Raw genomic sequence first — 25,746 nt, 5'->3', positions numbered from 1 at the left:
TTATTAAACTAACACAGACTGATATCACAGATAAGGAACGTTCTGAATGAAATATGAAACGTGGTGTTTTTGGCCGAAAACACCACGTTTCATAGATGCAACATCCAGTCGTCAAGCAATATTTCCGTCGTTCTGAATCAAAATTATTCTGTAATAATTATGAAATCCTTGCATGAACATGAGATATCATAAATTAAGTTTTTTCCAATACCGGTAGAGATTCCCGAGATATAGTGCGAGAAATAAAATGAGACATAAACTGTGATTTCAGATTTTGAAATAAAATCAACATATATTTCCTATAGTAAACTCCACAGCGTATGGTATACTCGATCATTCATTATCCTATAACTACATCTTTACACACTACACATTTCTGGGAATTTATCCCTGACTCAGAAGTTGCAAAGAACGAACGATTTCCTCTGGGATTGGAGGCGGTGTTGGCAGGTGTTCACCCGAAGGCTGGAATCCATTTTCATCGGCAATGTAGTCCACTCGGTAACGTGCGCCATCATCTCCAACAAATTCGTAGAATCCTTTAGCGCGCAGAACCTCGCTTTCGGTACCACGGTTCTCGATGCGCCCGGTTTGAGCGACTTCAATATTGTTCTCGGTCAAAAACCGATAGAAGTAACCATCTTCGTTCAATTCACGGGTATCTTCCTTGACACCTTCCTGGCTGCCACGAGATGCACTTGATCCTCCGGAGTTACCAAATCCTCGGTTATTGCTGCTGGCGCCAAAACCAGACGATACCGGGGCAAATACTGGTACGGGTGCCTGAGCAAATACTGGCACAAATTTGTCTTGAGCGCTGTTTACAAATCTGTTGCCGTTGGATGAGCCAAAGCGATTGGCGGAGTTGGCAGAACTGAAACCTGTCAGAGTAAAAATGAATTGAAGTGGTTCGTTACTGATATACATTTCCAATTATGAAGTTTACCACTGGATCCTCGTCGATTTCCGGAACCACCAGATCCTCTCTGCACGAAGCCACCAGCGCTTCCTGGACGATAAGCTCCGCCATTGTCCGGTCGATATTGTCCGTCATCAAACTTGCCCCTCAGCAGTTCCGGATAATAGCGTCCATCGTTGAAATCCTGCGCCACGGCACAGCCCAATGTTAACAACGAAAACTACAAAGATGTAACGGAAGAGATTCACTATCAGTATCACTTTTTCAAAATAGACAGTCCATTTTCAAACACTTCACTCGATGGCTTTTCTGGCCAGTTCTACAGTTCTTGTGTATCAATGACAGTCCATTAATAACTTTTCTTACCACAATCAAACACTTCATTCTGAACACTTCACGGTAGGCCTTCCAAATGTTTCGTTAATTCTTGAATGCACTCTTTGTTTTTCGCTGGGATCTATCTACTTTCACAGTCGGCGAGACGCTGTGATCTATTCCGAGTATGTTCTAGTTTATATATCCCATTATCGGCTGCCACCTACTTTGAGGCCTCCTTTCCCTCTAGCGATAGAATTGGCAAAAGTAAGCTTGGCAAACCGCTTCCTTCGGTCAAATACTTGCCAAGCAAGAAACATTTCGGAAGGATGCTTAACTCAGCCTTTCGCTTGATGATAAACGACTATCAAAGTCACTCGGAGAACTAGATACACGAGACATATGCATAATTTAACCGAACAGCCCATTCACCACTAGGAAGACGAGGTCTACTTTTACTGTTGGGGAAAATATGCCTAAAGCGGATAAGAGTGTGTTGAAACGTTAGAGGTAGATGCATCAGTTTTTTTGCTCAACAACCGGACAGAGGAGGATGCCGTTTCAATGGCAAGGTCGCTTCCATTTCGTTTGCCATTGTCGTTATGGAATCTTCCGAGCGTTTCATTTGATTGATTCGAAATAGAAAATGTTTCTGAACTAGTGCATTTTTCGCTTCCTTTGTCTGTCTTTATTTCGGCTATATATCTCTACAAATATATAACAAATCTTCAATATTTTCTATTTTTTCAAATATCTTAAATATTGTCTTGCTAAAACTTATGAAATTTGTGAAGGATTTCTTGAAAAGATTCCTGGCTAATTTCCGACAAAATGTCAAAACGAATTATTTGCGTTGTTGTTATTAAAATTTGTCAATTTATAAATTAATAATTAATTTAATTTAATTAATTTAATATAATAAAATATTTTTGTTTCCTTTATAAGTAATATATTTCACATTACATTCATTTATTATATCTAGGTGTTCTGTTCACTGGGGCCATCCTAAGCCGAGTGGTTCTAGTCCGCGGCTACAAAGCAAAGCCAAGCTGAAGGTGTCTGGGTTCGGTTCCCAGTCGGTCAAGGATCTTTTCGTAATGGAAATTTCCTTGACTTCCCTGGGCATAAAGTATCATCGTAGCTGCCACACGATATACGAATGCGAAACAAGAAAGTTTACTTTTTTCGCATTCGTATATCGTGTGACAGCTACGATGACAAAAGGAAAGGCAAGGAAAGGCTCTCAGTTAATAACTGTGGAAGTGCTCATTTAAAACTAAGCTTAGAAGCAGGCGTTGTACCAGAGAACGTTATGCCAAGAAGAAAAGAAAGTTATTCTGTGTTAGACAACACTATCATCCTTATTTGGTGAAACAAAGTTAAGCATTTGCCGTAGCAATTCAGAATTGTTTGCAGGTAAGTTGATTTCTTTACACTTTTTCATTAAATTTAGGGAAGGGATTAAAATAATATGCTTAAAACTAAGGACTGTTCATTTTATAAAGTGGACACTTTGGACATGCAATATATTTTTAATTTATCAATGAAATCGAAATCGGTTTTCTGTACATCGTTCGACTAATATTGTATAATGCTGTGGTAATAAAAAAGTTACCAAAATAATATGATTTCACACTAATAAGGCACAACGTTTAGAACGGTCGATTTTTGGAGGTTATCAAAACCAAGGATTATTAAAAATCGGCAGGAAAATTCGACAATTTATATTTTTTATTTTCAAAAAATGGTTGTACTTAGAAAGCATCATCAATTAGAAGCTTGCTAAAAAATATCAAGTTATTTTTGGAGAAGCAATTTTGCAGATATCATAAAATCATTTTTTATCAATTTTTTTAAAAGAAAAATAAATGGAACTGATATGAGTAGAATTTTGAGGTTTAAAGTACGTCCAGACGGAAGTAATAATATAGTATTTATAATAAAAATAACTTACGCCTTCAAAGAGTAGCTGATTTAGTCCCCACGTCATATTTTAAGCACAATAGAAAAACAAATAATTTATTGGATAGCACCTTTGAACAGGCCAAATAAAACTAGGGGTCTAGCACTAATGATTAGGAAAAATGAGGAGATTTCGTTGGGGGATGTAAGAATGAAAAGCTCATCGATTATGTCGGCAGAAATTATTATTAATGATTGTTGGAAATTCCTTTTGGTAAACATTCATGGACCAAATAAAGCAGCATACAATTTCTTAGCAGAACTGGGTACAGTAATCGGAAAGGATCATATTAGAAATAAAACACTAATTCTAGGAGATTTTAATGCCCAAATTGGTCGTGGTGATGTAGATGAGGAGGATAGTCAAATTGTTGGAGATAAGTTAGGATTTGACACAAGCAATGAGAATGGAGAAGAATTTATCATGTTTCTAAAATTGCATAAACTTATTAATATTTCTTAAAAAATTGGTGTGAATACGAATGTTACATGGAGGATAGGAAAGAAGGAAAGCCAAATAGACCATGTACTATTACCCAAAGATAGCGACCTAAGAGTAAGATATGTGCGAGGGTTTTGGACAAGTTTAAATACTGATCATAAATTATTGATGGTTGGATTAACTTTTGAGAATAACACTATCAAAAGAAATAGGAAGAAGTTTAAGAAAAAGTTGGATTATTCAGCACTAAAATATGATGTGGTAAAGAAAAAATATTGTGACGCTCTAACACAATACGATAATGATGAGGTTAGAGAAGTGAGGAAAGATATACATAAGCTTCATAAGGAAGTAATAGAAAAATTGAAAAGTTCATCAGATAAAGCATTGGAAACATCGAAGGCGCCTTTAACCCCTAAAAGGAAAAAAGCTTTAGGAAGATTGAACAAGGCCTTGAAATTATGGAAAAAACATCCTGATATGTTGCCTTATAAATGGAAGGTACTGAATAGGAAGGAAGAGTTTAAAATAGCAGAAAAAGAGCACATAGAAAAAACTATCAAGGAGTTTTATAGAAATTTGAAGGACTTTGATGTAGGAGTAAGAATTAGGAAGTCATACATATTTTTGAAAAAATTTATGAAAAAAAGGTCTAGGAAGAATGCATATATTCCAACTAGGTTATGGAATGAAGTTTTAAAACAGAGTGAAGGGCCTAATGTCACTTTCTTAGAGAAGAACGATACCTGTCCTTTGACCGAGCCTCCATCAAAGGAGGAAATGTCTTCGATCATTTTCAATTCGTGCAATGGTAAATCAGCAGGACCAGATGGGATTCGAATGGAAATGATAAAGTATGCTGATGAGAAAACTTTTAATGATTTGGTTTTGATATGGCAAAGAATGTGGATAGACAATGTTATGCCTAAGGACCTTTCTTGTACAACTCAAATTCCAATTCCCAAGGTTAGTTATCCTAGAAAAGTAGAAGATTTTAGAAGAATTAGTCTTTGCAATGTGATTTACAAGCCGTATGCGAAATGGGTTAAAAACCGACTAAAAGAATTCACGGGAGACCCAGGGCTTCATCAAGCAGCGTTTACTGAAGGGAGATCAACAGATGACCATATTTTCATTACGCGTAGAATAATGGAAGAGTACTGGAATGGAGGAGAGCAATTATATATTGCGTCTTTAGATATCAGAAAGGCGTTCGATAATGTCAAGTTAGAGAATATGAAAGAAGTACTATTAGAATTGAATGTTCCTACACATATTATTGATAGAGTTTTATTATGCCTAAATGAAGATAGAACTAGGGTAAAATGGCAAAACCAATGGTCAGAGGAAATTAATAGAGGAAAAGGAATTAAGCAAGGGTGTCCATTGTCCCCATTTTTATCCAATTTAGTTATGCAGAACATATTAAAAGCAGTGGTTGAAAAGGTTCCTGAACTAAAATTGATGGAAATAGAATTATTAGATCTACCTTTGATTTTAGTTTTTGCAGATGACGTTCTCATAATTGCTAGGAGCCGAAAGGAGCTAGAAAAAATTGTGAAAGCCTTGGAAGAATGTTTACCAACAGTAGGTTTAGAAATCAATGAAGAAAAAAGTCATGTTATAATAAGAGCCCCCAATAAAATGGGAGATATTCCAAGTTCAATTTTGCTAAATAATAAATCATACAAAACGTGTAAAACTTTGAAATATCTAGGAATAACTTTGACTGAAAACTTAAATAGACCTGCTACAGTGAAACAAAGGTGTATTAATACTGCGAAAGCATCAAAAGTATCAAATTTTGTAAACAATTTAAACCTTCTTGGAACATAGGCAAATTAATTTATAATACAGTGATCGCACCAGCAATATTGTATGGCACAAAAGTATCAACGCTTACAAAAAGGAGCAGAAAACAATTAGCAAAATATGAGAAAATAATCGTCAAGAGTATTTGGCATCATTGTACAAAAGAAAATGATAATAAATTGAATATCAGAAAAGAATTAAATGGTAAAACAATAAATAGAAAAATAAGAGTAGGGAGAATAAGTTATTATGGCCACATTAAAAGAAGACCACAAAATCATCCCTTGAAAATGGCATATAGATTCAAATTCAACAAGAAAAAAGAGGGCAGGCCAAGTTATACATGGAAAGATTCCTTGAAGCAGGATCTAGACAGATATAGAAACATAAGTAAAGAAGAATGGAAAACCCTGGCTAATGACAAACATAAATTGAAACAAAAAGCGGAAGAAATCTACAAACAGGAAGAAAGTGAAAATTCAGATGGTGAAGATAGTTAAAGCTAGAAAGAATAAAAGAGATGAATATTACAGTACAGAATACGCAATGGGATAACAAATGTTAAAAAAAAAACAAATCTAAGTACCTAACACTTATAAAATGATTTAGCCGGATTTTTTTTTTCTAACTTTATTAACGAGATTTTTAGCCCTGGGCTAGTTCATCTAGGGACCAACAGCTTTACTTCCCTTCCGAAGGAAGTCGTCACTATAACTTGTTACGTCAAAAGTGACTATGTAGGGGATGGGATTCGATCCCAGGTCCTTGGCGTGAGAGGCGTGTGATCTAACCACTACACAAGGTCCGTCCCCAGCCCCAGCCGGAAAAAGAATGACATATTGAGAAGATAATGTATGTGAACTATGAAATGATTCATATATTTAACAGTTTTTTCACTTTTCATTAGTCAAATAATAATTTGAATTATTTATTTATTTATTATTTATTTATATATATATATATATTAATCTATTTACTTTCTTATTTATTTACTTATTTATTATATATTTATTTATTAAATTATTTACAAGAACAACATTTACAGAAAATTCACGAAAAATAATTCAATCAACACATGTCCACATGGCACACTGTCACGCTTATTAGTTACGCTACTCCATGCTCTTCAAATTGAAACGGATCGTAATAGTGGTTTACCTATAATAGTGTATCCAGTGTATATACCATTTTTATGCGTAACGAATCGATCTGAAATACTCACAAGATATTAGAGCATTTAGACATTCAACAACTTATGAAAATGTTATTTTCAAATTAATTTTAAGAAATTATCTCATAATTAAACATTGTTTGTTACACATTATTATAATTAAATACTGATTGAATTGAAATTCGTTTTTTAGATGATGACGTAAGATAGACAGAATGAGAGGGTAAAGGGAAAAAATAGTGAGTGGATAAATAAATAAATATATATTAATAGGAGGATGTTATAGAGAAACAAGTTCACATGGAGGAAAAAAGGAAGGAATAATGTTACTAGAATGAAATAGTTGGTCAATAAAGTATCGACAAGTTAGGATTTACCGGTAAGAATCGGTTTTTTTAGATACTCGTAAAGATCAATTTATAATCAATGAGAAAACAAATATAAGGATCAGATAGGAAATACAATAGGCTAGTTTAAGTGTATTTCACAGGTTGAATAAATGGTGATGCTGGCTCAAATTTTGACGCAAGGTACTGGTGGTCGGATTATTAAGGTAAGATATTGATTATATTCAATATAATTTGAATTGTTTAACATACTTAACATAGGGGGGGTAGAGAGGGAGGGTATCAGACTAATTGCAGACTGGATGAGGGATTCGTGGAAACCAGGCCCAAGTCAAGGAGGTGATCGCTGCTATGGCCAAAATTCTTGGATTTTGAACATAATTGATGATGACTTCCAACAGTCTGCAATTATTCGACGCACCCTATAGGCAATACCTTGTTACAAACCACCAGACGGAAATCTTAATATGTATAGCGAGTTGCTGAATCATATAATATGATCAGTCGGTTGGAAGGAGATTCTCTACCCCTGAAGTGGATTGCGCATAGGTCTAAGTACTTATGGGTCCACACTCCATTTTGGCCCTTCATACAACCGATTAGAGAGTATTTTATAGTCCAGCACCTTGATCTTGCTATTAAGAGGAACCGTACGACATGGCAAGTCCTGCACTGGTGGTGGCTTTATATCACATCTTTATATCACATCAATAGAAAAACAAATAATTTATTTTCAGAAGACCACTCAAAGCACAATGACAATCATCAAGATTGGGAACACTGCTTGATTTAAATCAAATTTATTTTGCATGTATTATTTTCAGAATGTGTTATTCTGAGACTACCTATCAAAATATTTTGAGAAAAACGCTTACAGTTTGCTCTAGATCGATAAACATGCGTATATAATTTTAAAAGTATGGGATTTTTCAATAAAACGACCATAAAGAGTAAATTTGGTACCCAAGAATGCGGTTAAAACTCAAGATTTTGCTTTTTTTTATACATATATAGTTTCTTTTGTAATCTAAACCAGTTTTGAATACGCTTATTACTTTACTTTTTTGCTGGTAGTAAAAAGATGATGTATCAGCAAATTTTACCATAAGGAATAGATCACTAAAGTGACTCAGCGTCAGGAACTGATGGAATATTATTGATGTTTTTAAAAGCTCTACCTTAAGTTGAATAGTAAAGGATACCAACATACAATTTGTTCAATAAATTTAGGATTTTTTTCATGCGAAAAATAATGCTTAAACTTGACGAACAGTTTTTCTTAGGAGTTTTTGCAAAAACTATTTAGTTCTTCAACCGAAAGCATTTTGTAAGTTTCTGTATTTTCATAACATTGTAGAATAATAGTTGAACGATACACAGAAAACCGTTTACGATTTCATCAACAAATAAAAATGATATAGCATAAAGAAGGTGTCCACTTTATAAAATTAACAGTCCTTACTAATTGGGTTTTAACTCTTCACTTTTTGCAAAAAATAAAATACTAAAATCACTAGTAAGGCGAGCAAATACCTTTAAACTCTAATGAGATGCTTATCTTGACAGATAGGTCTATTTCGTCTGCGACCTACAGACTTTTTCAGTGTCGAGTGCTCGTGCTGTCGAGTGATTTTAGTATTGCAATGTTGATTGCTTGAACAATGGAATAAGTTAAAGTTTCAAGAGCAGTGCGCATCGTACCTTCGAGCTGTGCGTACACGAATTCTCTCTGCTCTTGAAACTTTTTTAAAAACTACCTAGAGCAATATAACAGTACATTTCAGTGCTAAAATTATAAACGATACTTTCCTTTGCTACTAAAACAGTACTTTTCAGTTCTATTTTTTCTACTATTGATCCCTTTACGATCCTTGTTTGGAATCGTGCTTTCAATTTTTCATTGGACCCGTTGGCGAAAGCTTGGACACCGTCTTGGGAAAAAACCTCTCGAAGGTCACGTCTTCTTTCGATTATTCCCTAAACATGGTTGCAACAACAAACAACAGGAAGGGTTAATCTCTGAATTCACAACTTCCTTCCAAAAAGTGGGATTTAAAACTGTCACTAAACGTGGCAAGAATGGAAGAAAAGACCTTTCTCCGGAATGCGAACCTTCTTCCAAGGGTGAAATGGATAATGTTTATAAATGCATCATAATGAGTGCGATGCTCTAGACAATTTTTCCGAACACCAAATCGAAGCAGCCTCTAGTCCAGGCTCTTTGATTCAAGTGAAGAAGCAAAGAGTGCCGCCTATCGTGGTCAGTTGTTCCTAATTTTGGGGATTTATGAAGGAGATCTTGAACTCCATTAGGGGAATCAAGGTCTTCTTCCAAATCGCAAAGAAAGGAGACTGTCTCGTTTTGCCGGAAACTCTTAAAAATCGCGAACTTCTTCTCAAACATCTTGAAGAGAAGAAGCACAAATTTTTTGCTTATGACGACAAAATTGAACGTTTGTTCAAAGTTGTTTTGAAAGGTCTCTCAAGTGACTATAAGTCACCTGAAGAGATCAAAAAAGGAATAAATGATTTACTTGGATTTTCTCCAGTCCAAGTAATCATTATGAAAAAGATAACCCAATCTGGCATTGTTTATAAAAGGCTTTCTCGAGAATATTATTTAGTTCACTTTAACAAAAAAGATCGAAATAATATTAAATAATATTAAAGCTTTAGAGAAAGCTAGACTTATGTTCGATGTCCGTGTGCCATGGGGAAATTTTCAGAAACCTGAAGGAAATTAGCAGAACCCCACTCAATGCCGTCGGTGCCAAAAGTGGGGTCATGGTACAAAAAATTGCCGCATGGTTGCTAAATGCATGTTTTGCGGTGGTTCTTCTCACGCTAAGGACGTCTGTCCAGTGAAGGAAGATACCACTAAGTTTATATGCTCGAATTGCGGGGGCAATCATAAGTCATATTTTTGGGCATGCTCTTCGCGTAGGCGAGTCGTCGAGGCTCGTGCCAGGCAGATGAACAGTAATGTCCGTTACGATATCGGTCGTTTCCGGAATTTCCCCAATAGAGTATCGAACAAGGCTCATTTCTCAGTTGACGAACGCTTGATCAAGAATCATAACCATCAGGAAGATTATAAATACGCTCATTCACAAACTAATTTTAATCTGTCGGGTAGCCATTCGAATCTTGTAATTTCGAATGTATCTACCCAAGGAAAATTCGTTGCCGATATCGTAGCAGGTAATTTGGACTCCCTATTCATACTATGAGTATCCATTCTAATTGTTTCAAATCAAATGAACTCTGCCGCCATAGCTCACTGTAGCCGTTCCTGAAAAAACATGATCGAAATTGTTTTGACCTTGAAAACATGATTTTTGTACTTTAGTGTCTTCGGGAAAGTTTTTCCACAAAATAATCGCTATTTTATGAAAGTGTCAATTTGGTGATTAATCCACCAAAAAGTGAGAACGGAATTTTATTTTTCGTATTTATGAATTTAAAAATAAAGTTTATTCGGGAAAGTTGTAGGCAATATACAAAGAAACAACTTTGCTGAAGACACCATATGTATATCTTTTGTTTTTCATGTACATTTGTGGAGTTTTTCGTAGAACACCCCTAAAAATCACTTTTTTCACAATAACTTGGTTGGATGATTTTGTAAAATTTTCATTTGTTCTAGTGTTGTTTGTTACTTTCAAAAACGCATAATTTTCTCGAAAAGAGCATATTTTTATCTCTCATACTTTTCGAGTTATTGAAAGATTTATATGAAATTTTGCTCCTTTTTGACACTAAAAATCATTAGGTTGCGCACATTTCCGCAGTCTGAAACTTGCACCTCCAATGGTTTGAAACTTATACTATGAAATGCAGAGAAAGCCACTTTTATCCTGCTTTAGCCTGACGGTCAAAAGAAAGTCTGAAAAAATGTTTACTCACATGTATATATAATTTACACCTACTCACAATACCCTATATAGTAGACTGGCCCTTAAACAAAAAAGTTGTAAAACTCAACGGGGCACTCCCTAGATATGAGCCTTAGGGTAAGAAAAACGCTCTCCCAAAATTTCAACTCAATTGATTGCTTCACCAGCAGGCGCATTCGATTGGAAGTTTGTATGGGATATTCGTCTCAAATATATTGAAAATTGATCCTATGTCACTGTGTCGTTCCGTATACTAATTGTTCGCGTTCAAATAAGCCCAGAATGACAAATACACTAGTTGATACCTTAATGAACATAATTGTAGAAGGTTGTATCTGGATTTAATCTCATTTTCATTACTTTTTCAGTTGTTGAAAGTTAGGCTTAGATTAGCACTCCCGCACAGTCACTTATGTGCATGCGACATGTGCCTCAGCTCGCCCAGCGTCATAGGTGGCTATGATGCGCTTAGTGGCTACCTCCAAGCTATGTTGAAGAAATACAAGCAGTATTGCATGATATGCTTCAGATAGTTAAAACACCAACTTTATTAATTTTGATCATGGTACAATCTTCTACAATATTCTTCGCTATTACTTCAAGTAGTGTTTTTGATATTCTGGGTCCAATTGAACGTGATCATCAATTTTCCTGAACCAAACGGTACATGATGTGCTGTTGCTCATATGTTTGAGCTGAAAATCCCATATTAACTTCAATTCAAATGCGCCAGCTCATGGAACGACCAAATGAGCTGAATTTTTCAGAAAGGCTTCGTCTAACCCCAAGAAATAATCCTGGGGGTGCCCCGTGGAAACATACAACTTTATTTTTCTCCCATACTGAGCTGACCTACTTTATGTTAATAATTGAGATAATCGTAGGTGATATCTTCTTATTCTTTCTGGCGTTACGTCCCAACTGGGACAAAGCCTGCTTCTCAGCTTAGTGTTCTTATGAGCACTTCCACAGTTATTAACTGAGAGCTTTCTATGCCAATTGACCATTTTTGCATGTGTATATCGTGTGGCAGGTACGATGATACTCTATGCCCTGGGATGTCGAGAAAATTTCCAACCCGAAAAGATCCTCGACCGGTGGGATTCGAACCCACGACCCTCAGCTTGGTCTTGCTGAATAGCTGCGCGTTTACCGCTACGGCTATCTGGGCCCCATCGTAGGTGATATATGGTATTTTAATTGACAAATTACAAGCAAAACTCAAAAATTTCGATTTTAAGCACATTTTTATGAAAAATGCCAATTATTCAAAAATAGTAGGCCTTGGAAATTTGACGTCTTCAGCAATTATTTTTTGCATAAAATAACGATCAACTTTGCCGAAGAAACCATACACCTAAACTGCCATTTGACCGAAATGGCATATGGGTCATTTATGCGAATAACACTAAAAAATAAGACTTCATCTCAAAACATCGGCCCCATCGAAAGGATCATTTTCACAGAAGACATCAAACGTCTATCTCTTCATTCCGAAGAACTACAGGCTGTTTCCGCGTTTTTTTCGATTCTGCCCCAGTGTGCGGCGGTTGATAATCCGCTCGAATACCTTCGCCATGTAACTGATGAGCAAGATTGGTCGGAAAGTAGCTGGTCCGAAATCCTGGCAATTCGGTTTCGGGATGGGGACGATGGCGGGTAACTCGCCATTTCGCCAGGTATTATTCAGTAGTTCACGGCCAGAGTGAGACGTTAAAGCAGCGGGTACCCTATCAAATCGTCTCCTGTAGAGGCACCTCGCCATTTGCCGAGAGCCCACAGTTCGCCATCTGGAACGTTGGATGATAGCTTGATGTATCCGATCTTTCGCTGTAGTGTAGAGGGTTGCCAATTCTTCCGCTACTTCTTCGGGATTGTCCGTGAAACTGCCTGCTCGCTTGAGAGTAACAGGACGTTGTTGCCGGTTGTCACGTAGTGTGTTCACCGTACGCGACAGTTCAGTCGTCGTGCTACTCGGTGAGATTATCTCTACAAAGTTTCCCATGATTGCTGCTTAGCTTGGTTAATCGCATTTCGTGCTGCTGCTTTTGCGGCCTGGAAGCTCGCCAATGCCTCGGGTTGATTTGGATCAGATTTTTGCAGTCGCCGAAGGGTACGCAAATACTTTCTTCGTCGTCGAATTGCCGCCTTTACCTCAGCGCACCACCACTTCGGTCCGCGGAATGGATTCCGTCGCTGCCGCTATTACCTTATCAGTAAAACCTCTTACGTCCCACTCGGCATCTGGTGAAATTGTTTCGGCCGTAATACGTTCGTTTAATGACCAATCAGCTTGGTCATATAGCCACTTTCGTCTCCTCATCTGCTGGTTTGACCACCCGGGCATGGACACCGTTATTGGGAAGTGACCGCTGTTATGGGTCTCATATAAGATTCGCCAAGTGAACCTATGAGCCAGTCTCTCGGAACATATAGTTACGTTGATAGCCGAAGTGTTACCCGTAGCCGGATCAACGCGAGTTGGGGAGCCGTCGTTCAGGATTACTTACTGTTGATCCAGGGTCGCCTCGGCGATGAACCTACCGAGCGCGTTTGATTGGTGGGACCCCACGCTAGATGATGCACGTTGAAGTCTCCCAATAGCAAAACTGGACCTTCTAATTGTTCAAGCAGCTCACCCAATGCGGCTTGACACTGTGTTGAGCTCGGCGGAATAGACACTGCGGTTACTTGAATCGGTGCATGGATGCGTGCAGCAACGAGATGCAGGCTGGTGTCGATTTACACACGCTCAAAGGGTATGCCTTCACGGATCGCTAAGCCAACGCCGTGTTGCCAATGATGTACGGCGTTCGATTCGAGCATCAACGTATATTGCCTACCGATGAGATTTGGAGTGATGATGTGTTGACCTACTTTTGTTTCTTGAAGCTCCACGACACAGGGTTCAAGATCGGTAAGAAGCAGGCTATGAGACCGCGCAAGTTCCACTGGAGTTCGAAGTTGCTGTCGGAGTGACGATCGGAGGTGGTCAAGATACCGATGTTCTTCGTGTAGACGAGTTGGCTGTGGGAGAAAAGGAGGCCGCTGGAACCTTTGCTGACGATAAATGAGAACTGGAACTTGCCTGTGGGACGCTTTGTTCCACAGTACCAGCTGCTGCCGAAACCATTACACTAGTTCTATCAATACCGACAACAGCCGACACTTGGGAAGCGTTTTGTGTAATGTTTCTTTGACGAGCTGTCGACGTGCCCTCTCCGTGAAAAAGAAGTGCTGTGATGTTGCCTGGAAAAGTATTAGAAGCAGTGGTATCTGATGGTGGTTGAATAAAACGAAAAGTGACCTGTGGGACGTCTTGTCCAAAGTGCCAGCCATTCCCGAAACTACTATACGATCATTTTGTCTAGTATAGTCTTTGACTTTGTCTAGTATAGTCGGTGTGTTCATCGATGAAGTCGGTGGTTCCAATGGTCGTCAGCCCTGTCGTCGTAAAATTTGAGCTTCTTAGTCATCCCCTTTTGAGGAGGGCGTTGCTATAGCCCAGAGGGCGGTTGTACTCGCAGGTGTTAATAAGGGAGTCTCACAAGAAAATTGTATCAAATTAATATATATTCCAAACTCATAAGAACTAATATGTATAATGTCGATCCATCTAAATACATTGGAATATCTTCAAAACCAGGGACAAACGATCAAAATTCACACAGATTCTCAAAATGGAAAGTATTTGCTTAAACTCAATGTTTATTTCATTTCAACATGATAAGTATCACTATACCAAATAACTCATACTTTTGCTTAAAATCAAGATGGCGTCATAATACAATATGTACACCAAATTTTTTACCCAAAATTTAATACCATTTTACAGTTTACTCGAGGAAAGAACCAGCAATTGAATACTTACTACTTTGTTGTACGAAATATGTTGTTTTCATAAATTTAGAAAATCGTTCATTTCAAACGGCTAATACCATTGCTCACCTTGTTTTTGCAGCTGTTCTAACTCAGTTTTTTCTTAGGGAAGTTTCAAATATGACGTCCATCATATTTCGGGACCTCCAACCCCCCTCTTTCATGCTTTTTCCAATACCTAATACATGCACTGTCACACTTTCGTAGACCACCCCCCTCCCTCAAATGATGAGTGTCATTTTTGGGTGACCCCTTAGTTAGCTTTTTGATGGTGACCACAAAATTTAAAACGAATGGTGCACTAATGGTGAAATTCAAGATTTTTCTGATAAAATTCAAGATGATCAAATTTATTGCATATGAAAGCTACATACTTTCTCAGTTTGATTTGTGTTTAAGGATATATGAAAAGAAAGATACGTGAAGAAATACCTGAAATGTATCCAAAAATGAGCTTCTCTTCAAACTGCTAGCTAGCATTGGAGGGATTCACTAATATGCTTGCTTCCCACTGGCGAGATTTCCGAACAAACGATTTCGTCAGAGATGTCATTGGTTGAAATAAATATGCCTCAAAATGCGGCTTATGTGGAATTGCCGAACAGATTCACGAATAAATGCTCAAGGTTTCTTAAAGCAGGACGGCTAGAAAGTTTGAACCTTATTTTTGGCTTCAACATGAGGTTCGAACTTCAACCAAATATATTACTTAATTTTAAAATAAAATGTCGCTTTAAGGTGATATCAAAGTGCAAAAAAATTGACAATTGCCCAGGATTTCAAAATATTACGCTATTGTTTATTATAGTAGTTTGGCGTTGGATCTATTAGTAGATTTGAGAATTGTTGATTATTCATTACATCAGGTTTTCAAACTCACTTCAGCAAATACCGTTTTTGATGCGTACTTGATAATGTATTTTCAACACTTTAAAACTATTGGCCCAAAATAAACAAGAATACGAACTAATTGTCTTTAGATATGAAATGATTTTTTTTCCTGCTTCATAATTTCATGTATCTCATAAAACTTCAAGAGTAACTTGAGATGATTCGATCGTTATTGTTTTATGCTGAAGTTATGTCGCAATTTCAACATAATTTATCTTTTCACGTGAAAAAGTGATTTATATACCAAAGGAATATCAGAATTTCAGAACTCAGTGGTGACAAGGGGTCGCACAGCGCGGAAATTTCAATTGATTTTCTACAGGACGTTAATTTGCTCCTGATTACTCCAGGGTGTTTATACAACTTGACAATTTCGATTGGTGTCCAATGGGTCAAATTTCTGCAGGGCGTTGATAAAGCTTTGAATTTAAATTATTTTTCTACAGAGAATTAAGATGAGCTATCTGAGACAATATCAAATTAATCAAATTACAGCTTAACAATTTTCATTAATACTATACAGAGCGTTGATATGCATATGATCTACGTGTTTGAAATTTTTAATTGATGCCCTACAGGACGATGAGATGCAGCCGATCTACATATAATAAAGTCAAAATACTCCAGAACATTGATACAGAGTGTTAAGATGCAAATGATCTACATAAGACAATGTCAGATCACTTAAAAACGCATGAGCGTTTTAGAAGCTTGTATTTTACAATTGATATCGTTCAGGGCGTTAAGATGCACCTTATCTTCTTGAAATAAGGTCAAATTACTCCAGGGCGTCGATACAGCTTGGAATTTTTAATTCATTTATGGCATTAAGGCGCACTTTATCTACATAGGATAAGCTCAATTTTTTCGTAGATACAGCTTAGAACTTGCAATTAATCTTAATCAGGGCATTCAGATGGAGCTGATCCACATAACACAAGGTCAAATAATTTCAGTGTGTTGAAGCAGCATGGAAATTTCAATTGATTTTCCAAAGGTGTTTTAAGATCCTCCAGATCTTGCAAAGATATAGGTGAAATAAAGTCTAATTACTCCAGGGCGTTGATATAGATAACTAATTTTAATTAATGTAGGACCAATTTTAATTTCATACAGAACGTTCAAAGACACCTGATCTATTTGGAATACATTCAAATTTCTCCTGGGTGTTGATACATCCTGTAATTTACAATTGACGTTCTATAGGGCGTTCATATGCACCTATTCGACAAAGGATAAGAACAAATTACTCCAGGGCGTTGATACAGCAATGAATTTATTAAATGATGTCCTACAGGGCGTTAAGATACAGCTCATCTATTTGAGGAGAAATCAAATTACTGCAGAGCGTTGTTACAGCTTGACAATATCGATTAATGTTATACAGGGCTATAAGGTGCGCATTATTTACATAAGATAAATTCAAATGACCGTAGGGGTTTGATACAGCAAGAAATCATCGATTGATTTGCTATAGGGCGTAAAGATGCTTCAGATCTCGCCAAGATCTTTGTGGACTCTTACTCCACGGCGTTGATACAGCTTGGAATTATCAAATTAAGTCCTAAAGGGCGGTCACATGCACCTGATCTACATGGAAAAGGTCAAATTATTCCAGGGCGTTGATCCAGCTTAGAGTATACAATTAATGTCCTACAAGGCGTTAAGTTGTATCTGATACCTGGAATAAGCTCAAATTACTCCAAGGTGTATCAACGCCCTGGAACACGTAAGTTTCGATTGATTTTCTACATAGCGTTCAGATGCTATAGATCTCGCAAAGATCTGTGTGGAATAAAGCATTTTTTTCCAGGGCGTTGACAAAGTTAGGAATTTTTAATTGATGTTCTACAGAGCGTCAACATTCACCTGATCTACGTGGAATAAAGTCAAATTACTGCACAGCATTGATAAAACTTAGAATTTTCAATTGATGTTCTACAGAGCGTTGAGATGAATCTGATCTACATTGGGCAAAGTCAAAACACTCCAGGGCGTTTATACAGCTTGGGAATGTTGATGGATTTTCTACAAAGCGTAAAGATGCTCCCGATCTCGCAAAGATCTGTGTGAAATAACGTCAAACTATTCCAGGGCGTTGATACAGCTTGATCGATTGATGTCATACAGGGCGTTGAGTTGCACCTGATCTACATAGAGTAAAGTCTTAATACTCCAGGGCGTTGATACAACTAGGAATTGAAGTCATCAGACCATTAATATACACTCGATTTACATAGAATAAAGTCTAACTACTCCAGGGTGCTAATATAGCTTGTAATTATTAAATGATATCCTACAGGGCGTTAAATGCAACTGATCCCATTAAGACAAGGTCAAATTACTCCAGGGCGTTGATGCAGCTTGACAATTTCGATTGATGTTACACAGGGCGGTTAGTTGCACCTGATCTACATGCAACAAAGCTAAATTAATTCAGGTCGATGATACACAGCTTGAATTTTCAACTGATTTCCCAAAGGGCGTTAAGAAAAATATCTGAGAAAAGCTTCTTAGTCGACGACTAAGCGCGACTAAGCAGGACGACAGGGCTGATGGTCGTTGATGCTAATTACTGTGAGTTTTCTATCTCTTGATTCTGCCGGGTATTGAAAAAATCGTGTGTCGTGGTGTGATCGAAGGTTTAATCGGCTACAGCGGTGAATTTGTCATCAACGGGTTGAGGTATGACGTCCGGGATGTCTCTTTCAGCCTGCTGTACTTGCGTCGGGAGAGGTACTACACTTTCCCTACTCCCGAACCGATTTTCATCGTCCTTTGTCGTGCTGTGGTTATCATAGTTGTCCAAACGTTGTTGGGGAGTGGTGCTATCCAAGACGCTGGTAAGGGGGTGTCTCCGATTCCTCCAATTCTTCTCCCGAATAATCCATTTGGGTGAGGTCGAAGGTGCTTGGGTGGTCATTTTGGTTTTCGGAGGTGGACTCCGTTGATCTGGTGACGCCGGTTTGGCAAAAATGTATTTGGAAGACCGTCCGCGCTTTGTTTCCTGGATGGCTGGCGAGTTATTCCTTGATCGGGTTACTGGGCCAGGGACGGTTTGGGTTGCTTGTTATTGTCTGTTATACTGGGATTTCTCTTGGCTTACGATTTTCTCACTTTTGTGACAGATTCTTTCTTGGCTAGAGGACTGTTTATTCTGCTTAATGATATTCATCATTTGCTCAATTTTCTCATCTTTTCTCCTACTTTCTTCTAGTAACCTGGTAATTTCTTTGTCTTTTTGCAACATGGCTGCTTCCAGTTCCTTCAGCTTTTTTTTCGAATTCATTGTGTTGTGCCGCTATTGGGGCATAACTTCCTCCTGCTTGCCTCTGAGAATAACACATTGTCACGGACTTTTACTTTTATCACCTCGACTTCTTTTTGATACACCGGACATTGGTGATCTCCCATATAGTTCCTGCAAAATGATTTCTCGTCACATTCTTCACCGTGATAGTTGATTGAGCAATTAACACACCGTTGCGGTCCGGGGTATCGAATTCGTGTGTGGTCATAACTGAAGCAATTGTAGAAATATAGAATAGGATTCGGAAAGTATGGACGTGTCGGGACACGTAGCAGTCCAACTTTGATGTACTCTAGATAGATCGTTTTGCAGAATGTCAAGATTAGAGCGGGTGTGTTCACTCTCTTACCACCTTACATTCTTCGCTTCCGCTGCACACGGATTACTTTATCCCTGATCATTTCAGCTAAGATATCCTTTTCTTCCATACGAATCAGGTCAACACAGGAGAAGACACACCTGCTGGCAATCAGATTCGGATGGGGAATCATTTCCACTTCAGTTCCGTCAATGAGCTTATTCAACTTTAGTAGTTTGGCTACTTGAACGTGATCGCACTTGCAAGGTGTATTTTGTATCCAGTGCTTCGGATTTCGAACTTTCGATCTGTCCACCAATACACGCTTCAATTGACTTCCCAATAATATACGGGTTCACCGGTAATGAAACACCATTTCTGGTTAGCTGCAGGAATGTCAGCTCGCCGAAACTATTAATTGGGTCCATAACGTCCGGCAGACCCTCCGGGGTCGCCGCTACTAGCGACCGCCATGTTGTCTCACGTTGAAATTACGCAAATGGCAACGGTCACCCGTTATCCACCCCAAGAGAACGAAAAAAGGAAAATTCCTACCTTCTATGTTCCGTCAACGTGCAAAACGATTCAGGTGTGCAGAAAATTGTGTACCGCACTGCACTATGGGCCAGGGACGCAATCTGGCGGGACAAAATTAATAACTCGGTAACGAAGCGTTTCCGGTATTTGGTGTCTTCGGCAAAGTTTTTTGTAACAACGAGGACCATCTACTGACATAAACGGATAGTTCGTAAATCGTCCGCATAGGTGGCGTCACAATCTAACTTTTTACTGTGACGTTCTAGAGACTTGGCATGTTCGGCAAAGTTGTTCATTTTGATAAAATAAACAACTCTCTCGAAGACGTCAAAATTCCACAGCCTACTGTTTTCGAGTTATTGGCAAAATTAGAGAAAATAAGTGAAAAAAACGATTTTTGTCACCGAATTTGACATTTTTCCTAAGAATCATGTCATATAATATTTTTTGCTGATAAATATATAACAAACGCAAGTTCTGGTGGAAAAATTTTAATAAAACGACGCACAAAAATTAAGAAACTATGGAAAATCTTAAAAAAATAGAGCAATTTTTAAACATTAATATCTCCAAAAGCGCAAAAAATCGCAAGCTCAAATTTTCAGGCAACATAGAGCAATACTTGATGAAACGGATGTCAAAATTCCAGAGAGGTATATTTTGGTGTTTTTGAGATATTTCATTTTTTTTACAATGATTATATTACTCCAATACAGTTAGATTCCATGAGGAATCTGAAGGGACGATCGGCCTTAAGAAATAACGAGTCGTGGAATAAAAACTTTCGAAAAACTGTTTAAAAAAGCCATCATAGTAATCATGAAATTCAGTTTAAGAGCAGTTCCTTGAGTTGATATCGAGTAATGTAGATGAAAGTGTAGATTAAAACTGGATACATCATTTTGTTTCTTCAATAATTCAAATGGTATAGTAAGCCATGGTAAACTTGATCATGTATCAGTTAATTATTGTCATCATGGTTCGAGGTGAGTAATTTATTTTGTGAATGTGTTACTTTTAACACGGAAAATCAAATTTTAAAGCATATTCATGTCGATATCTCTAAATACTAAAATTTCAGAGCACACGATCTGTTGTCTGGAGCTTGTATATTTGTTTCAAAGCGGAAAGAGCGTTGATTCTTGGATGTTTCGAAACAGATAATACAGATCAAAGGTATCAATTTGAAGATTCCTTTGATTTTGAGAACTGTTAGGTTGCTTAACTTTAAATATGTGTTTAATCAACGGATTTGCTTAAATTTTGAGCTTCCGGAAAATTGTAACAACGAATTCGAGATGAAATCCAAAGCCAGCTTGTACTGTGAGCAGATATAATAATTTCATGAAATAATAAAATATATTTTTCCGCTAAGTTTAAAATACACTTAAATCTTTTCCATGAAAATATTAATCGCGTAATGAAAAGAAAACCGTAAAAAAAATCAAAAAATCTCAAAAACACCAAAATATACCTCTCTGGAATTTGACATCCGTTTCATCAAGTATTGCTCTATGTTGCCTGAAAATTTGAGCTTGTGTTTTTTTGCGCTTTTAAAGTTATTAAGGTTCAAAAATTGCTCTATTTTTCAAAATTTTTAATGATTTCTTAAGTTTTATGCGTCGTATCATTAAAAATTTTCCACCAAACCATGCGTTTGTTATATATTTATTAGCAAAAAATATTATATGACATGGTTCTTAGGAAAAATGTCAAATTCGGTGACAAAAATCGTTTTTTCACTAATTTTCTCTAATTTTGCCAATAACTCGAAAACAGTAGGCTGTGGAATTTTGACGTCTGCGAGAGAGTTGTTTATTTTATCAAAATGAACAACTTTGCCGAACAGCCCAAGTCTCTAGAACGTCACAGTAAAAAGTTAGATTATGGCGCCATCTATGCGGACGATTTACGAACTATCCGTTTATGTCAGTAGATGGTCCTCGTTGTTACAAAAAACTTTGCCAAAGACACCAAATATCGGAAACGCTTCGTTACCGAGTTATTAATTTTGTCCCGCCAGATTGCGTCCCTGGCCCATAGTGCACTGTAGGCACACACTTACGGAATGCACTGTACCACTCTCCAGATATCTATCAACCAATTTGCCTTCACTATTTACGGATTTTAGGCCACTTCACGCACTGATCGGTACATGTTACGACCGCGCTGATCGCGGAAAACTCGGAGAATTCACTGTGTATTTTCGATAGCGCGCACCTGAACAACCGAACGTGACGGTGTGTCGGAACGTGATGATGACGACTTTTGGTTATAGTGTTATCATGACCTTTTTTCTTGTTTAGAGTGCCGCAGATTTTTCATCATAAAAAAATATGCACACAAATTGCCTCCTTATAACTTTTGACGACATCTTGAACGTGAAGCTTTGCACTCAAAAACATTGCATTCCACAAAAAGGGATTGCGTTATACGTATACCGTGATTTTCTTGGTAGTAATCAGTAGTACTACCTGCACGTAAGAATATCCGTAAAAGCACATGACGACACCTCAGTAGCAATGCCACCCAAAAAGTCCACATGATGATTGATGGGTGACATTTTACAGATTTCATTGATATCAGGACCTTTAGAGGCCCTGATATCGACGCGGGTCATTATCTCATTATATCAAAAGAGTTCAATGATGAAACGAAAATTTGAAGAAGGTAAATAGTTTTTAGCCATCTTGAATACGCGAAATAAATACCTTCTTACTATTACACCATAAAGTATATCAGAAGTGAGGTTTTCAACTATTGACACCTTCATTGAAACGCCAGTACAGTTTAAACGGGTAGTTCTTTTCAAAACAATACAGACTTCAAAGTAATTTTTCGATTTTTATTCGGAACGTTTTCAACTTATTTTCAAAGAACACAGGTAATTCGACTGCACATTGAGTCTGACTGAACATAATTTAACGTTGCTAGAAACGCAACGGATCTACTGCTGCACGCTACGCACATACTCCAGGGCCCTCAGAATGGCCTCTGGGATCGGAGGTGGAGTTGGCAGATGGGCACCACGGGGCACAAATCCATTCTCGTCGGCATTATAGTCAACACGGTACCGCACACCATCATCACCGACATATTCGTAGAATCCCTTGGCTCGGAGCGTTTCGTTGTCGGTGTCACGGTCTTCAAGGCGACCCGTTTCGGCAACTTGGGCATCCTGTTCGGTCAGATAGCGGTAGTAGTAGCCGTCGTTGTTGTACTGCTTCACTTGTTCCTTGATGCGGTCGAATCCCTTACCGGTTCCGGAGGAAATTGGCGAGAAAGTTGGAGTTTTGACTTTCTGGGGTAGCACTCGTGGAGGGACAGCGGGGACGGAAATTCCCTGGCTCACTTTTCCAGAGCCGGCTCCGAAGCGATTACCCGAGTTGGATGGCGTCTTTTTGGAAGCTGAATAAGAGAGGTGTAAATGAATACATTGTTTTGAGAGATGATGCAATGATATTACCAGTGGAAGCTGCGAAAGAAGTGCCTTTGTTGGAGACAGCTCCCGATCCAAATCCAGCTCCAGATCCGCCAGATCCGAATCCAGATCCAGATCCGAAACCACCACCAGAGCCAAAACCACCTGATCCTCCCTTTCCACCGAATCCAGATCCAGCACCGCCAGCTCCGCCTGCACCTCCCTGTCCTCCTACGCCGTATTTTCCATCTCTGTAAATTAACAAAGTGACTCCATTATTACTACATTATTACCAGGTAGCCAATAAGCACGCGGAGTCCTATATTTAGCCAAATCGGGCGTATAGTGCTAATCTAGAACTATTGAACGACTTGTAAGCTATGCGTTTGCACTGTATTGCCTATTTGGTGCGTTGTATGCTTGGTGATTACTTGAGTAGCCACACACTTTGAAAACTTACACGTATGGAACGTATTTGCCGGAGTATCTACCGGAATCATCCGGTCGGTAAGCACCACTTCCATCCGGGCGGTACTTTCCGTCGTTGTACTTTCCTTGGTAGAGATCTGGATAATATCGTCCGTCATTGTAACGGGAATCATCCTGGCTTCGCTGAGCGAGAGCACATCCCACGATCGCCAACTGTAAAAGTCAAGCATTGCTACATTTGCACATTTCACATCCAAAGATACTCGTGGATTTCCTTCATTCGGATTCAAACAACCACTATGCTAATTATCTTCGTTTCCGCTTTCAACTCCCATTCAAGCTAATAGAATCAGTCTATCATCTCAATTCACATCCATTCGACTTCGACATCTCTCGCATCTAATCCGATTATCAACTTACCAAAATCAAACCCCTCATGTTGACCTAATGAACTTTTTACGGGTTAAGCTGGTGCAACCAACCGAACAAAAAAAAAAGATCTAAACTCAACCAAGGCAGAGAAACTAATGCAATATCATCTTCACTGCAAAGCAGCTTATATAGTACGATTTAAATATGGACTATCAACCGAAACTGATTCCGGTCCCGGAGAACGAATCCAAAGCTCTCGGTGGCGCTCGCCGTTGCACATAGGTCGTCGATTATGCCTCCGAATGAAAAGCAACGCAGGAACAAGATTCGGATGATTTTCGGTATCACGCTTGGAGACAATAAACAAAAAAAAAACGAGAGAGAATGTTCTGCGACACGAGACAAAAAAAAGTCGATCAACATATAATATCAATTTCAATACATTAAATCTATACGGCACGGTTGCAACGGCTGTTCCGTCTTGGAGCCAGTGGCGGTTTCGATAGACAAGGCTTGGCTGTGAACCGGTGGGTTAATATAAATTTTAGCGTCTTAGTCTCCGGTTTTCGTTCGGGAATTATCGATCGGGAAAGACGAATTGAAACATAGGGCAACGACGGAAGTGAATTCCTGTCAAGATGTTCAAAATTATACATTTTCTGAAACCAATCTGACTTAGAACAGTGGTTAAGAACAGAATGCAGAAGATCCGGGACAAGAATATGGAACAAAAGGCGATGATTTTTTGTATATGTGGAAATGTGAGCTATTTTTGTCTTTCTCAAAGTCCACCCCAATTGGTGCGCTAATTCTGTATAGAGGGATGGCGATACAAAGGGTGGTCCTAAAGATTGTTTTTGCTACACTACCGCTCATTCGATTATAGATCAAATTCTGAGTGTCATCCCAAAATTTAAGCTCATTGGGATGAAAACTGAGACTACACAAGCCCTTCAAAGTTTGTATAGGAATTAGTATGGACAAAAGCATGCAATTCTCGCATAACTTATGATCTCGCCCTAAACGCCATTGGTAACCATGTGTGTAGCTCGTTGTTTTAAAGCAAACGAATGAATAAACATCTAAACCAACACTCCGAGCAGATAAAGCATGATCCTTCCTTCATCATAGCGTTGTTAGATAGGCTCCATCCCATTACTCCGAACGCCACTACCCCGAATGGGTCACTACCCCGAAAGCCATTACCCCGAATGGGTCATTACCCCGAACGCCACCACCCCGAAAAGTATGAGATACAGTGCCGTTTTTTGTTTTGCGGCCAAAAATGTTGAACATACTTTTGTAAAGAATTGATCATTCATGTATGCGACTCTAATGTAAATTGGTAAGTAATGGTGCATTAAATTCATCGTTAAAATGCTCATAATATATTTTTCCTTCTTTTATATGTCAGCTATTACTGGGACAGTGCCTGTTTCTCAGCTCAGTGGGCACTCTCGTAGTTCAAGGGATCATTCCCAAATTTAATAACGTCAAAACTTGCCAATTTTGAAACCTACTCACCCCCTCGTAACACCTTTTGTATGGAAATTCTACAAATTTTGTTTGAAGGGTAACATTTTAACCCGTTAACGCCCAAGGTATCTCACAATTGGAATCCAGCTCCGTTTTTGTTATTCATAGTCGTATTCCCATATATTAAACCTTATTTCACCAAAAAAAAAAATTCAAGTCTATGGTGGGGATCCAAAAAAATTCTTGAAAGTGTGTCGTCCATGTCTACT

General features: G+C 38.2%; 2 protein-coding genes across 2 annotated transcripts; both read right to left on the bottom strand.

Moving 5' to 3' along the window:
- Nucleotides 1-272: 272 nt before the first annotated feature.
- LOC5577597 (pupal cuticle protein 36) lies at nt 273-1,417 on the bottom strand. The gene is made up of 3 exons (XM_001656544.2): nt 1,286-1,417; nt 947-1,139; nt 273-881 (listed from the first exon to the last, which is right to left on the bottom strand). Exons 1-3 carry the CDS (start codon nt 1,301-1,303, stop codon nt 385-387), a joined length of 708 nt encoding a protein of 235 aa, XP_001656594.2. The 5' UTR covers nt 1,304-1,417; the 3' UTR covers nt 273-384.
- A 21,193-nt stretch (nt 1,418-22,610) lies between these two features.
- Nucleotides 22,611-24,210, bottom strand: LOC5577598 (pupal cuticle protein 36). The gene is made up of 4 exons (XM_001656542.2): nt 24,050-24,210; nt 23,661-23,842; nt 23,246-23,451; nt 22,611-23,187 (listed from the first exon to the last, which is right to left on the bottom strand). Exons 1-4 carry the CDS (start codon nt 24,065-24,067, stop codon nt 22,727-22,729), a joined length of 867 nt encoding a protein of 288 aa, XP_001656592.2. The 5' UTR covers nt 24,068-24,210; the 3' UTR covers nt 22,611-22,726.
- Between the last annotated feature and the right edge of the window lie 1,536 nt (nt 24,211-25,746).

This window comes from Aedes aegypti, chromosome 2 (assembly GCF_002204515.2).
Source record: "Aedes aegypti strain LVP_AGWG chromosome 2, AaegL5.0 Primary Assembly, whole genome shotgun sequence".
Classification (NCBI taxonomy): Eukaryota; Metazoa; Arthropoda; class Insecta; order Diptera; family Culicidae; genus Aedes; species Aedes aegypti.
Note: the sequence above shows the minus strand (reverse complement) of the source record. Positions and strands in the feature narration are given on the sequence as shown.